At 35.5% G+C, this 15,685-nt stretch overlaps 3 protein-coding genes across 3 annotated transcripts; 1 reads left to right on the top strand and 2 right to left on the bottom strand.

Moving 5' to 3' along the window:
- The first annotated feature begins 4 nt into the window (after positions 1-4).
- LOC21386624 (ubiquinone biosynthesis monooxygenase COQ6, mitochondrial) lies at positions 5-5,115 on the top strand. The gene is made up of 10 exons (XM_024172372.1): positions 5-174; positions 440-554; positions 657-723; positions 1,098-1,241; positions 2,843-2,901; positions 3,031-3,098; positions 3,183-3,234; positions 3,482-3,649; positions 3,798-4,397; positions 4,845-5,115. Exons 1-10 carry the CDS (start codon positions 167-169, stop codon positions 5,058-5,060), a joined length of 1,497 nt encoding a protein of 498 aa, XP_024028140.1. The 5' UTR covers positions 5-166; the 3' UTR covers positions 5,061-5,115.
- Positions 5,116-7,225: 2,110 nt separating this feature from the next.
- On the bottom strand, positions 7,226-8,201 carry LOC21386622 (disease resistance response protein 206). Its single transcript, XM_010108277.2, has one exon. The coding sequence runs from the start codon at positions 8,159-8,161 to the stop codon at positions 7,592-7,594; it is 570 nt and encodes a 189-aa protein (XP_010106579.1). The 5' UTR covers positions 8,162-8,201; the 3' UTR covers positions 7,226-7,591.
- Positions 8,202-10,549: 2,348 nt separating this feature from the next.
- LOC21386621 (disease resistance response protein 206) lies at positions 10,550-11,213 on the bottom strand. The gene has a single exon (XM_010108276.2). The coding sequence runs from the start codon at positions 11,211-11,213 to the stop codon at positions 10,638-10,640; it is 576 nt and encodes a 191-aa protein (XP_010106578.1). The 3' UTR covers positions 10,550-10,637.
- Positions 11,214-15,685: the final 4,472 nt, after the last annotated feature.

Genomic DNA, 15,685 nt, shown 5'->3' with positions numbered 1-15,685 from the left:
CTTTCATCGACCCGGAATTCTCGGGTCGCTTTTGGGTACCTGACTCCGACCCATGAACCCATCCCAAAAAAAAAAAAAACACATACACAAATCAATTTTATTCAAGTAACGCTCACACTGAAAAAACGAAAACCAGTTTTTTGCTGCGAAGAAGAAGATCACCAGAATGAACAGGCACGCGTTTATGTTTTTCAGTAATGGGTTTTATATTTATATATAATCTAGGTGTTTTTTAGGCTATTATTTTGTAATCAAAGTCCAAAAAATTGACTTTGAGGAGGGAAAATATAGGCACACTAGTTGAAGATTCGAACTTTAGGTTAAAATCTTTCGTTTTTTTTCCCTGTGAAATTGTAGTTTGTTTTGTCTAATTTGCTTCAAAATCATTGCTTTTTTTACTTATGCTAGTCATTAACCATATTCGTCTTCTGGGTAACAGGTTGATAGAGAGGAAAATTGCTGAAAATGTTTATAGATTGAAAGCTCCGAAGAAGAATTTATGTACTGATACAACTGCTAAAGTGCCCAGTTCAAATCCTGGCCAACCTGGACAAGTAACCATCTTTACCATTTATAAGTTGCAGATTTGTTTAGGTTTGGAAATTGGGTATGTCTCCAAGTTTTTGGTTTGATTTATTTTTGCTTTGAAATCCCAGGTTCACCAACATGATATTGCCATTGTTGGAGGGGGTATGGTTGGCATGGCCCTTGCTTGTTCCTTAGGTATATGTAATTTTGAACTACTATTTATTAAACCATTTTCTTGTTTAACTTAAATCTCTCTGTAATAAAATTTGGGGAAAGTTGCTTACCGCTTACTATTCATTGACTAATATAGTTATTTGACTAAAAAAGATATTACTCATGCACTCTAAGGAGTATTTGTCTCCTTTTCTCTAATATTTGAGATTAACTATTGGGTCTATCAATGAAACTGAAGCTGTGTAGTGTATTTGATATATTTGGTTTGAGATTAGATGGAATTGGATGAATTAGTTTAATGTAGCTGTTATGATGAGCATCGAACTCGAGACACAAGACTTTGTATTCCAATTCGTCGTGACTTTGTATTCCAATCCGTCGTTTCTTTGTTGTAGCAAGCATGCTGTTGACAAAGCATTTGAGCGTTGCCATTATTGATAGCAACCCAGCACTATTTAATGGAGTCGGCGTCAAGAAAGAAGGCACTCCTGATCCAAGGGTCAGTACAGTAACCCCTGCAACTATATCGTTCTTCAAAGGTATTTTTCAGTTGTTGACATAATTTTCTTGGTGTTGCGAAATTGCTTTTGATTCAATTGAAGTATGTGTGTGCTTGCAAGTGAACGAATCGCAAAAGTAATAAAGTGTACCTAAGTACATATATCGTCCTACAAAGATTGAGTTTTTGCAAGTTAAACTAAGTACCGCAATTACAATAACTATAACTTTATCTAGGAAACCAAATTCGAGTGACTGTAGCAATTAAAACAATAGAAGTAAACTAACAAAGCAAGTAAAGAAGAAATTTGAAAACAAGAAGGGATCGAAAGAAACTCTGATGGTATTAAGGCGGCTAGGGGTCTGATTTCATCCTACCGAGCTATGCTAATCCAATTCTTAAGCTTGTTAACTAATTTCACTCAATTCATTAATCTTAGATTTTCGAAAGTAATTTCACCCCCTCTCCCGAATGCTGAGTAAAATAGTATGCAAGGCCCAGTTAAACAATATCCCTATTAGTCTAACCAAATCAAGCATCCATTAAGCAACCTAATATTGATTACCCGAATTAATTGGCCTACCGAACTCAACTAACTCGAGGTTGTGCTTTCCCAAATCCAACATGTGAAAGTAACTAACCCGAGTCTAAATCTACACATCTATATCTCTAATTCAATGGATAATCAAATTAGACAATAAGCATAGAGAAACACAAATGGATTGAAGTGAAAATACATTAACAAGCATATAGAATCTTTATAACATAGCAACGGTAAAACTACATCAAACTCCTAGCTCTAAAGAGTTTAGCTAGAAGTATACATTAATAATCCCATAGCCTAAACCATAAACAATCCAAATCTCATATCCATAGTCTACACACAATCAAGGAAAATACAAATTCTAGAAGGTAAAAGAGGAAGGAGAAGAAGGAAAATAAAACTCGTTGAAGAACAAGCTCCAAATCTTCAAGCTCCCCGTCCAATCTCCAAGCATGCTCTCCAAAACCTCGTATTTTTCTCTTTTGGTTCTGTTTTTTGTGTTTCCAAGCGTTCCTTTTGATTCTTAGCTCATTTCTATTTATGCTCCCCTTGAAATCAGTGTAAATGAAGCCTTAAATGATTGTAGAACGCGTGGAGGTGCTGCAGCAGATCACTTTCCCGTTGCAGCGCCGTTAGGATTTTTGAGAAAACCCTAACAGCACAAGCAAACCCGCTGCAGTTGGTGTTTTTCCTGCTGCAGCGGGTTTTCAGTTTCTGAGGGGGCGCTGCAGTGCAAGAAGTAGGCGCTACAGCGCCTGAGGCAGGGGCTGGGGCTGGCTTTCTGCTGTCCGCGCTGCAGTGCGAATTCCATTCCGCTGCAGCGGCTTCATGGCTTGATTTGGCTCCCAATTCCACTCTTTTGAAGACCTTTTTATTCATTTTAACTCAAACCTACAAAAGCAAAATAAAACACAATAAAAACACGCTAAAAACACCAGGAACCAACAAAAATAACCAAGATTTGTAAGTAATAGAATCAAGCTATCACTTGGATTCAGCATTTCTGCTCTGGATTTGCATATGTTACTTTTTACTCTAGCAGTATTAGAACACATTTACATGGTTTCGGACTTCAAAGAATGATGGTCTTCTTGCAGATATTGGTGCCTGGAAATATGTTGAGGATAATCGGCATGCATATTTTGATAAGATGCAGGTGATCATTTTTTCAATTTCACTTTCTTGTAATGTGTGTATATGTTTTTTTGTTCCTTGAGAATGTTTCACAATGCCTTATTTCAAAACCTAGTGAGTGATTTTTTGTATTTTTTTTTTTATGTTGTAGGTTTGGGACTACACCGGGTTAGGATATACAAGATACAATGCAAGAGATGTAAATAAGGATGTTCTCGGGTAAGCTCTCAAGTGGGAAGTAGATAAACATTATTCTTTATTATTTTCAATAGCATATGATGCTGATTTTGACGTTTAATATAGGTGTGTTGTGGAGAATAGAGTTCTACATAGTTCCTTGTTGTCATGTATACAGGTATTCCTATTATTTATTCCCTGGTAAACATGTTTTCTTCCAAACCAGCTAAAAAAAAAAAAGTTTTCTTCGAGTCTGGTCTGGTGGCTATTTTGATTTATGGTACTAAACAACCCGTGTTTTTCGTGCAACCATATCAAAGCAAAGCCCATATAACAATTATCATGGAAATGTCATTTCTTTTGTCTAGAGAGTATTCATCATACTTAATGATACTTTTAAAGCTAAGAAGATTAAGCTTTAACAGAGTACAGATTTCCCGAAGACTATCTATCCATCCAAATTAATGACTTTACATCAAAACTCTTCATCCATGGGGGTGGGCAGCACATCATCTGCATCACCATCATGTGAGCGGGGGCACCCAGTAAAGCTGGATCTAAGTGATGGAAGCAGCCTATGCGCTAAGTTGGTGGTAAAGTCAACTCTGCAAAAAATTTACATTATCTTCATTCTTTCAACAAATATAGCAGACAAGCTTGATTGATATATATATATATATATATATATATATATTGACATATGTATTTATTCACGTCAAGTTATGCGGGCATTTTTTGCAGGTTGGAGCTGATGGGTCCAAGTCACGTGTTAGGGAGTTAGCAGGATTTAAAACTACGGGATGGAACTATTCACAGAGTGCAATCATCTGTACGGTAGAGCATAGTGTTGAAAATCATTGTGCATGGCAGCGATTTCTACCTGCTGGGCCAATTGCGCTCTTGCCAGTAGGTGATAATTTTAGTAACATTGTTTGGACAATGAACCCGAAAGAGGCGGCTGATCGTAAAGTGATGAATGAGGGTGATTTTTTGAAAGATGTAAATTATGCTTTGGATTATGGATATGGTCCTCATCCCAGGTCAAGCACGTTGGGAAATGGAGGCATATTTTCTTGGCTTAAACCGGATGTGACATTGTCAGCTAATGAAAGCTTTGAGGTTCCACCAAAAGTAGTCAAGTTGGCTTCTGAAAGGATGGCATTTCCGTTGTCGTTGATGCACGCTAACAACTACGCGTCAAAGCACGTGGTTCTAATAGGCGATGCTGCACATACTGTTCACCCTTTGGCTGGTCAAGGAGTTAATTTGGGTTTCGGAGATGCCTCTTCTCTTTCAAGAGTAATTGCTGAGGGTATTGCAGTTGGAACCGACATTGGGGAGGTAAAGGATTTTCAGAGTATTTTTCACCCTCAGTTATTTTGGCTTGATGTACTTTTGTTCGAGTTCTGTCGGATATTCATCGCTAAAATGCATGTTATATCCCGATATCTATATAATGCAGACCCATCTATAACTTGGTGGTAAATCAGTGAATTTCTATAAAGCAGCGTTGAATTTTTAAACATGTAATAGCTCTTTAGGGACACGTTTAAGTCGATCAAAATCAAAAATATTTTTGTTCTCCTATCACCTACACCGATCAGTTACATATTGTTTCTTTCTTACTTGAATAACAGTAATATGCAGTAAGTGTATCAATTGCCAACTGATTCCAGATTCTTTTTCTTGGTTGTTTTGAGGTGGGAATTTGCTGGATGCTTATTTTGCTATGATAGTGTACATATGAAAAATATTGATTCTGAGTGGAGTCTTGATTTGTTTATGCAGGTATCATTGTTGAAGAAATATGAAGCAGAAAGGAAACTAGAAAACATAGCAATGATGGCAGTCTTGGATGGCATTCAAAAGGCTTATTCAGTTGATTTTGGACCTCTTAATATATTGCGTGCTGCCGCATTCCATGGGGCAAACTATATTTCGCCGCTTAAAAGGAGTATCATCTCATACGCCTCCGGTGAGCAAAGATTGCCAATTTTCTCCTGAGATGTTATGTAAATACGCCGAGTTAGATACCCTTTGTTCATTTTCAGCAATTGAGGAAGAGAAAAAAATAAAAATAAAAATAAAAAATTTAAAATCCTTTCGTGACTTAAAAATTTTTTTTTTTTTTTTTTTTTTTTTTTTTTCTTTTTCGGTGCATCTGAAAGAAAAAGAAGAAAAGTTGTTCTTTTTCATGTTTTTAATTTTGTTTTTGCTGTGAAAAATGAAAAGAACTAATTGCATGACATGTATTTATCACAAAGGAGAAGGGAAGAAAGAAAAGTTCTAGTGGGCGTGTGTTAGAAGTCTCACATGGAATGATTATAAGATAATAGTGGGTTTATAAGCCCTTGTGTTCTCTCTCCTTGTAAGCCGGTTTTGTAAGAGTGAGTTCTACTTAATGGGTTTGTAAGTACCAGAGCCAGTTTACCACGTCGTGGATTCGAGTCAAAAGCAGTTGATAATGTAAACCGCTGTTGATTTGGGCCCACGCATGGTGGAATGTTACAAAACCACCATGTCAAGTATGGGTCAGACGTAGTATGGACTGTGGTTCACAAAATCACCATGTTGAGTATAGGATCGGACATAGTATGGATTGCTATGGATTGCGATTCTGTAACCGTTGCATATGGATCAAACGCAGTATGGGATCGGACCTGGGGAGGGTTGCTACCTGATAGTAAGGCAGGATCTGTGAAGTCACCTAGCTGGGAAGATGGGCTGCCGTGGATGGCGGTTGTGGAGTGTGGTGGGATGTTAGATACTAGTCCCACATGGAATGATTATAAAATAAATAGTGGGTTTATAAGCCCTTGATTCCCTCCTGGTTTGCAAGGATGAGCTCTGCCTAATCGGTTTGTAACAATGTGTTATTGCGGAACATTGCACATTAAAGAAGAATTATTTGTTTTTTTTCTATTTAGACCATGCAGCCGTGAAAAGGAAGAAAATATTAATAAGGAAGTACTCAAATATATATCAAACTCGGCACTTGTTTTTGTTCTCATTTTGCCTTCTTCAGCCCACCATTCAGTAATGAAACACTCATGCTCCGTTTAGTTAATTATGCTACATTATTTTTCATCTTATAAAGAATTTGAATTTAAAAATTTATTCTCTCACAAAATTTTCATCAATAAATTAGAATCATTGACTTAACACTTGAACTGGACGCTCAAAGGCTAATCTCTAATCAAACTTGTTATAACTGACCGACACCTTAAAAGAAACCAACGAAGAGAACCAAACTGTAAACGACAGTTCATCTTACCAACACTCATGACATCAACACTCCCTTTAAGAAGTCACCAGTAGTCCCGCCGGTTACCACAAGCTACGAAGAAATCACCAGTAGTCCCGCCGGTTACCACGGGCTATGAAGAAATCACCAGTAGTCCCGCCGAGTACAGAAACGTCCCTGCGGGTCAGTCCTGCAAAGTTAACGCCTCCGTACACACAATTAAGAAGACGCTAAACCAAGTTGCCAAAATGTATAATTTCACTGTTGTATAAATATAAGCCCTGAGCTCTAAAATTACTGTAAGCTTGTTTCCGTGTTACTTTTACATAAACTGATAAACATTTAAGCAGTTTAAGTTACTGAATTCCTGATTTATTCATGCTCATAAAATTTTTCCACGCTACGTCCAGCTCTCGTTGTGCATGAGAAAATGTACGTATTTTTTTACGTAGGCATTAAGCAGTTCACATTGTTATTTCACGCTATTTTCTGACCGTATCTCGTTTTGCACAAATGAACCAACGTGTCTAAGAACTTTTTACTATCTAATGATAAATCAACTAAACCATAAGCTTTAAATTAAAAGTTGTAACGATACTTCGACAAGCTATCTTAAACGATTTTCATTTGATGGAAAATGTTTTACAATTATATTCCTGCGATAAGGAAAATGTTTTACCATAATATCTTAAAACGATTTTCATTTGATGGAAAATGTTTTACAATAATATTCCTTCGACAAGCTATCTTAAACACACAACCAATTCCAATAAGTGAACCCCAAACAATTCCGTTACTTGTTACCAATCATGATGAAGCCTGAAGTAATAAACTACTTCTGCTCCAAACACATCAATCAACTCCAACCAAAAATCTTAAAAAAAAAAAAAAAAAAAAAAAAAAAAAAAAAAAAAAAAAACTTCAAAGGAAAAAAAAGATTATTCTCACAAGTGTCCCTCAATTTTAGGTTCATTCTCACTTTGTCCTTTAAATTTAAGAGCTCTCACTTTACTATCTGAACTTTAAATTAGTCCCACTTAATTCCTTATATTAAAATTTCCGTTGAAAATAGACGGAAAGAGAAGGGGTTAATTGGGGTTATGTGATTTTTTTCCGTTTGTTTTTAATAAAAATTTTAACAAAAGCGGTTAAGCAGGACTGATTTAAAATTCAGGAGATAAAGTGAGAGTTTTTAACATTTAGGGGATAAAGTGAGAATGACTCTAAAGTTGAGGGGTGCTGATGAGAGAAAAAAAAAAGTGAGACCTAATAAAAGCAAAACAATTATTTTTCACCAACACTCGTAGAGCTTAATATCAACACGAAGCCTGAAGTAGACTTCCCCTTCAAAGGCATCAGTCATCAAAGTAGCAATCCCTCTAGCCATGAAGAAGTCACCGGTCCCGCCGATGACCGAAATATCCCTAGTCTTGTTCATCAAAGGATCAGCCCCGACAAAGTTAATGCTTCCGTTGTGCTCCGTTGAGTTAAACACAAAGGAGAACCCTAGCCAAGCCGTGAAAATGTCTTTCTTGTCATAAATATAGAACCCCTGGGCTCTACCAACTGGGGTTGAGTGCAGATTGTTGTCAAGTGTAATGGGGTCATCAAACACAACCACGTCACCAAAATGGCTTTGCCCTGCCAAAATGGTCCTATTTCCCCAAGCTGGCGCACCTACAATGCTTGATGTTGCGTTTTTGGCATTTTTTCCATTGTATATTATGTCATGGAAATAGAACACCATCCTTTTACAGGGCTCGATCCGGCGTTTGATTCCCTTGCCGGCCGGCCGCGAGTTCGAGCAAGAGACGAGGTGGAAGAGAAGGAAGAGAGCCAAAATGGACTTGGGATATGCCATTTCTTCTTAGGAGGACTTAAAAAATGTAACAATAAGTTCTTTTGTGGTGGGCACTTGATAGGTTTTGCATAGAATAATCTTTATATAACGGCTTTTTTTTTTGGGTGGTGTGGAAGTCCTTTTGGTTATTATTATTATTTTTTTGCTAGCAAGTCTTTGTTTTAGTTATACATTATTGAAGCTTGACTTGTACGTCATCTCTTGGGACCATTCCAAGGGGGAAAAGCAATATATACTGTGTGCTATTCATTATCATTTCTACATACCTACTACACATGACTTACAATCACATCTAACTTTTTTGCTACAGTAAAAAGCTCTCACATAAAATCACATCTCAACTCGAATTAAAAACTCGAATCAGCGAAGTGAACGAGACCTCAATTATTTCATATTGATTTGAATGAAATTAATGAAAATGAATTTGGTGTGTGTGCGCGTATATATATAATATACATACATAAATGTCGAAAATGATAAACCTGATAATTTAATTTGCTAAATTTTGAATAATTAAGTTGAGATCTGAATTGTTTATCAAGAGGTATCAAAGGCTATTAATTAAATAAATGTTGCAACATAATGCATAGGATACAATATTATTAGTCCATGGAGGGCCGGGTTTAATCCTATTTTTGAGTTTAAATTGAGTTGTGATCAAGTATAGTTAATTACATTCAATTTTTGTGTCTTCGTGAGGAAATCTTGTTAACGTAAAATTGTCATTGACTCGGATGTGTTTCTTTTGAAACGCACAGTAAAAAGAATTCCCTTTTTTTTTAATGTACTATTGAAACCTAATTATATGCTAACTAAACCATTTGATGAATTTTGTCAACATATTTGGTCCTGTTGATCCTGATGAAATGTACGTTCTTGAAAAATCATAAAACAATTTTAATGATGTTAACAACTAGATTAGCAAGCTAGACCATAATTAATTGATTGATCTTACACAGTGTTAAGGAGTTGTTTTCATGGTAGCTAAAATTTACAATAACTGTTCTAACGGCAACATTGTGGACATAATTTGGTAGGACTACTGCCTTCACCAACTAACTAGGCCCCACTAAATTAATAATTTGGATCATAATTTCAATTCATGAAGCAACACTATTCACGCCTGTTTGAGGTGCTCATCTCACCAGAATCACTCAAACAGCTTCCCATTATGGAAAAATGAGTAAACAAGTTTCAAAATTAAAAGCGAATTAGTTTTTTTTTTTTTTTTTTGATAATAAAGCGAATTAGTATTGGATGTACATATAAAGACATTAAACATATAGTCTCCAAATAATTGCAATACTAATAATAAATCCAGTACGTACCATGACCCGAGCGCTCTTTTGTTTTTTGTTTAAATTTACATTAACGACAAAGCTAGCTAGGCATGCAATTTAAGCAAGTTATGGTAAATCGAAATTAATTACAACATTTAGTTTCAAGAAACATACACACACAGACACAGACACACACACACACACACACACACACATATATATATATATATATATATATATATGCATAGAACAAGGAAATGTGCAAAGATAACCGTCTTTTTAGCTATTGTTTAGTAAATGGAAAGTTCTATAAAATCAGGAAAATGATCATTGATTTATCCGTGATAAAATCATAATAAATTAGATTGACTTAACGGTGAATTACTAATTTAGTTTATCACTGATTGACTAATATCAGTTAGTGATAAATCAATTTCAATCAATAATTTACCGTTGGTTAAATCAATCATATTGAAGCTAGCCTTTGATGTGCTTTTTAGAAAAATGATTCCACACTCACATATGACCGAGTTTTTTTCATCATCACGCATGGTAAATGTGGTCACCCTCATGAATGGAAAGTCTCCATTGCCACTAAAACCACAACTTTAAAGGAAATACTAACAATAATACGTAATGTGAAATATGTATATCTACGGTTTAGAGAGTGCCTTGACGCTGGACATATATAATACACGAAGTTGAAGTATTTGAAGAATATGAAGAAAAGTAGTGGGAATAGGAGACAAATATATATCTCTCATGTATATGGATCTGGATTTTTTTTCCTCTTACTCTTACTTAATATCCTTTTAGTCAAATAACTATATTAGTTAAAATATATTAATCAAGCGTAAGGGTAAAAATCCATACTTATACATTCTAAGTTCAACAATTTTCTCAAAAAAATAAAATAATATCTACTAATACGTTATGTAACAATTTTAATATGACACTTGCATGTCAATTATAATAACTAATAGTTTCTTCTTCTTTTTCCTTCTTTATTTTTTTCCCAGAAGGATATGAAGCATGCAATACTTTTCAATACTACTAACAAGAAAAGCCAAGCAATTAAAACCAATCGCAAAAATAAAAATGACGGTGGAGATTTTCATTTCACTTTTTGATTATTAAAAAACAAAAAACAAAGGGAAAATCATGTTATGAACAAGGCAGTAACGTAAATCTCATGATCACCAACACTCATACAACTTGATATCAACACGAAGCCTGAAATAAACTTCACCCTCAAAAGCATCAGTCATCAAAGTAGCAATCCCTCTAGCCATGAAGAAGTCGCCGGTGCCTCCAATGACCGAAATGTCCCTAGTCTTGTTCATCAACGGATCCGCCCCGGCAAAGTTCAAGCTTCCCTTGTGCTCCGTAGAGTTGAATACAAAAGAAAACCCTAGCCAAGCCGTGAAAATGTCTTTCTTGTCATACAAGTAAAACCCTTGGGCTCTCCCTACTGGGGTGGAGTGAAGATTGTTGTCCAAGGTAATAGGGTCATCGAACACGACGACGTCTCCGAAATGGTTGAGTCCCGCCATTTTCGTCGTGTTGGCCCATCTCGGGGCGCCTACGATGGCTGCGGTCGCGTTGTTTGCATTTTCGCCGTCGTAAACAATGTCATGAAAGTAGAAGACAAGCCTTTTACAAGGTTTGTAAGATTTTATCTTTTTGGCCGGGGTTGGAGCAGATGAAGATATTGATGGGAAAAATAGGAAGATCAAGAGGAAGAGAGATGAGAAGAGAGTTTTGGCTTGCATATTTGTCAATTATACTAGTACTACTATATTATTATATGGTTTTGTAATTAAGGATGATAATTGTGTTATGCAATATTCATGTGTATATATAGGATAATTTTGAAGTTATTTAAAATATTTTAGCTAAATTAGCTTGGCGTAAAGGGAGATTTTAGTGAGCCGTCCAATGGGAATTTTATCCTTATCCGTGAACGACACTGTTTTGATTTGTTAGCTTCGTGTCTACGACAAAAGTGATCATTGGGTGCATGAGACATTAACTTTGAGAAGGATTGGATGGTAGGAGTACCTTTTCTATATATATATATATATATATATATATATATATATATATATATATAATATGGGCCAGATTAAGATGATCATGTCGTTGAATTCTTTAAGTTTCAGAAAGCGAATCAAAAAGGCCCTATTCACTTCGCTGATTCGAGTTTAGAATTCGAGTTTTTCTACAGTAAAAAGTTCTCACAAATAATCACATCTAACTTTTTTGCTACAGTAAAAAGCTCTCACATAAAGTCACATCTAAACTCGAATTCTAAACTCAAATCAGCGAAGTGAACGGGGCCGACAAGCACGGATATGAAATATTAATTAAGAATTTATTTTCCGTACTTTGTTTCTGATCTTTACCTAATTGGAAACTTACCCACCAAAAAGCTTGCTATGATTGGAAGTTATAACTTATTTATACATGTAAATGTAATCCGACTGTTTTAATTTCCAGTGTCAACTTTTTTAAAGTATCTGATCTGATTCAATCCATTTTAAATTTGCTTTTCAGTAATTAGTTTAATTTTTACTTCAGCAGTTATTATAAATTCTAAATTACCCTTACGTACGTTTGTCTAAGCTAACTATTTCTATATCGCGTATATAGATATGCTAACTTAGATGAATATGTTACAGGATTTGGAACTTGTTAATTCATTCCGATCCCTCACTCACAAAATCACTTTTTTAAAATAAATGGAAACTCACTTCCTGAATCCTGATTCATAATGAAAGCCCATAAGAATGAAGATCATATATATATATATATATAGATGAGATTACTTTCTATTAGTTATCCATTAAATATAGTATATATGTGGGGTAATACAAGAATTTAAATTTGAATCTTAATTTCAAGAGAAACGATCAAAACACAATTTCTATTTATTCCCGTAGTTATCCATTATATATAGTATATATGTGGGGTAATACAAGAATTTAGAATTTGAATCTTAATTTCAAGAGAAACGATCAAAACACGATTTCTATTTATTTTTGTATCTTACAAAGTTAAGCTTGAGATAAATTTCATGCCTTTGAATACATTTTATGGCTAATAGCTATCTTGGAAAAAGCGCCGCTGGGGTTTCTTCTCCTCTATCCCTTGCTTTTCTTTGCGCCATTAGCAGAGAGTTTCAAAGGGCCGGAGTCCGGCACCGCTCTTGGGCTTGGCTCTGGACTCCCGGTCCCATGGAAGGCTGCTTGAGTGGCGCGGCGTGGATCCTCCCAGCGAGGGGTCAACGGGGCTATTGTTTGAGTGGTAGAAAAAGGTGTTGGGAGGGGCTTTTTCAATGTGTGCTTGGCTGCCGCTTCTAGGCACGTCTGTACGCCGGCAAAGTTATGCTCCCTATGGTGCAGTACAGAGACCGGAGATGGCGGAGGAGGTGGAAAGGTCACGCTTTTCATTGCAGGCTAGGGACGTGTGGGTGTCTCGGTGTTGTTGCGCTTCATGGATGAAACGTTTTCCCTAGTTGGCAGCGGTGGGTGGAGGAGATGGTTCGGCCTTTTTTCAGTGTTTCTTTGGCTTGCTTGCAGCATTGCGGCTCCCTTACTTATCTGCGGCGGTGGTCGCCTTGTCGTTGGAGATTTCGCCGGTGTTATTTGGGCTTTGTCATTTTGTTTTGATTTGTGTGCTTGTCAAATAAAGGCGTTGATGTTTTCACCATTTAGTTTTAGTGAGTTTTTGTTTTTTGTTTGTTTTTGGAGTTAGTTTCTCCAACTTCCGGTGTTGTTTTTAGGTGTAGTCTACAAGTTTTTCTTTGCAATGTTGTGGTAGGCCCCGGTGCTTTTAGTCTCTCGATCTCATTCGATTGGAGTTATCCACCTACTATTGTGGTGTGTTTGAAAGTGCCATTTGTGTGCTCGATTAGTTGTTTGCCTTTTCGATTTCCCCTCTTTGGAATTTGGTACACGTATTACTCCCTAGAGCATTTCAATCGAATTTACCGGTAGTTCCGGTCTATAATTGGGGTTGAGTCATTTAATGTGTTGTGGTCTTTCACGTCTGAATTAGTGATTGTATTTTCTTAGTTTTGAATGCAATTTCCATTTTTCAAAAAAAAAAAAAAAAGCTATCTTGGAGATTTTCATCAATACCACATATTAACATGTTGGTTTTTTAAAGAAGAATATTCCATTTATTTTATTCTTGAAAAATCTTATAAAAAGCGTTGTTTATTTTGGAGAGAAAAAAGGAAATAGGCCAAGACTTTAGATGAATTAAAATTAATAGGCCAATAGTTTACATAAGTTAATAAATATGCCAAATTACTGTTTTTAATCCATAACTTGTCTGGTTATGAACCATAACTTGACAAGTTATTCACGGTTTTTATCCATAACTTGTCTGGCTATGAACCATAACTTGACAAGTTTGTCCATAACTTATCTGGTTATGAACCATAACTTGACAAGTTATGGCCTATTAATTTCTATAACTAAAAATTAGCCTATATACTTTCTTAAGGTTTTCATATTAGCCTATTTTCTACTATTTCTCTTTATTTTATTATTAAAATATTAATTGAAATTACTATCCTTATTTACCTTTGATGTGTGTACATGCAAATAAATGCGCAATATGGAGGACCATTAAAACAATAGACAAAATGTAAAAGAGGAGAAGAATACAAATGCCAGAGTAATGTTATTAGGCATTAGTGATGTTCAGCACCACTCACTAATAGAAGGTAGGTCTCGCGGCGTAGGACCCACAAGTGAGACTCATATTCTATTTATGGTGGTGCTTAGTACAGGATAGTGCCTCTGAACATTTTTTAAACAATATAGCCCGATCAAAAAGAGGAAGAGAATGCAAATACCTAGCACGAGCCAATTAAAGAATACCCAGCAAGGGCCAATCAAAGAATAGAGGGAGAATGCAAATGCTCAGAAAGGGACAATCAAAGAAGAAAAGGAGAATTCTAATGCCCAATATGTGAAAAGTTATGAAATTACAATTGCAAGGATTGAAATGCGAAGCACGACCTAAGAAGAGAATGTTTTGATACTATGATAAATGAGCTTAGGCAGAACTCATCTCCAAAAGGCAGCTCAGGAAGAGAGGGTACCCACTCCACATAAATAGGGTAACAACCCAGTAACTTGGTGATGTGGAGCAAATTCGACTTCTAACAAAATTAAGGTACATAATTAAGAGTGTAAAATTAAATAATATTATAGTCCCGTTTATTTCACCGATTTGAATTTAGAATTCGAATTTTGTTATAGTAAAAAGCTCTCAGAAACAGTCACATTTAACTTTTTTGCTATAGTAAAAAGCTCTCACATAAAATCACACATCTCAACTCAAATTAAAAACTCGAATCAGCGAACAAAACGGACCCTAAGATTCTTTTTCATTTAAAGACAACATGTTAGTTTCGGAATATTAATGCTCAGCTACATTTTCCGCACGGGGGTCCTGTTTAATTTCCACAATTTTGTTTTCCTCCTCACTTTCCACGTCTGGTAGGAGATTATTGGTGCAGTTAGGTGTTGATTTTATCTTTTCGCTGGTCATGCTCCAAATTTGAAAAGTGAATCAAATTAATTTGGTTTTATATACATTACCCCACTCATATTATACATACTCATATTATATATACTTGTTTTGTAGCTTGGGGTTTGCATTTTAAACGCAATCTTTCTTAGCTAGCTGCAGAATTTCATATCTTTTTTTTTTTTTTTCCCTTTCTCAATTATCTTTTTCAAAGATGCAAGTGGGCAAACTAGATGAGTTGGTGGTAATAAAACTTTTAAGACAACTTATTCTTACCCCGCAGGAGTAGCAAAGTCCAAGTCAATTTTGTAGTTGTTTGCGACGATAAATTATTTCTTTGATAGGTTATCATATCACTTCTTTTTTTTTTTTTTTTTTTTTTTTTTTTGCCATTTTCCTGAAAAGTTTGGTTTTATCATAGTGATGAGGGCTAGGAGCGTAAGTTTTGTCATGGAATAACATGGATGTCACAACATTTTTGTCGTGTATGGTTGGAGCATATTAGCTTATTGTGTTACCTACAATAACCAAATCACCGATTTATTAACTTTTAAGGAAGGGTATCAATGCAATTTTTTATTGTGTTACCTACAATAACCAAATCAACGATTTATTAACTTTTAAGGAAGCGTATGAATGCAATTTATTATTATTATTATTATTATTATTATTATTATTATTATTATTATTATTATTA

The sequence above is a fragment of the Morus notabilis genome, unplaced genomic scaffold (genome assembly GCF_000414095.1).
Source record: "Morus notabilis unplaced genomic scaffold, ASM41409v2 Scaffold767, whole genome shotgun sequence".
Classification (NCBI taxonomy): Eukaryota; Viridiplantae; Streptophyta; class Magnoliopsida; order Rosales; family Moraceae; genus Morus; species Morus notabilis.
This window is presented reverse-complemented; position numbering and strand designations above follow the sequence as displayed.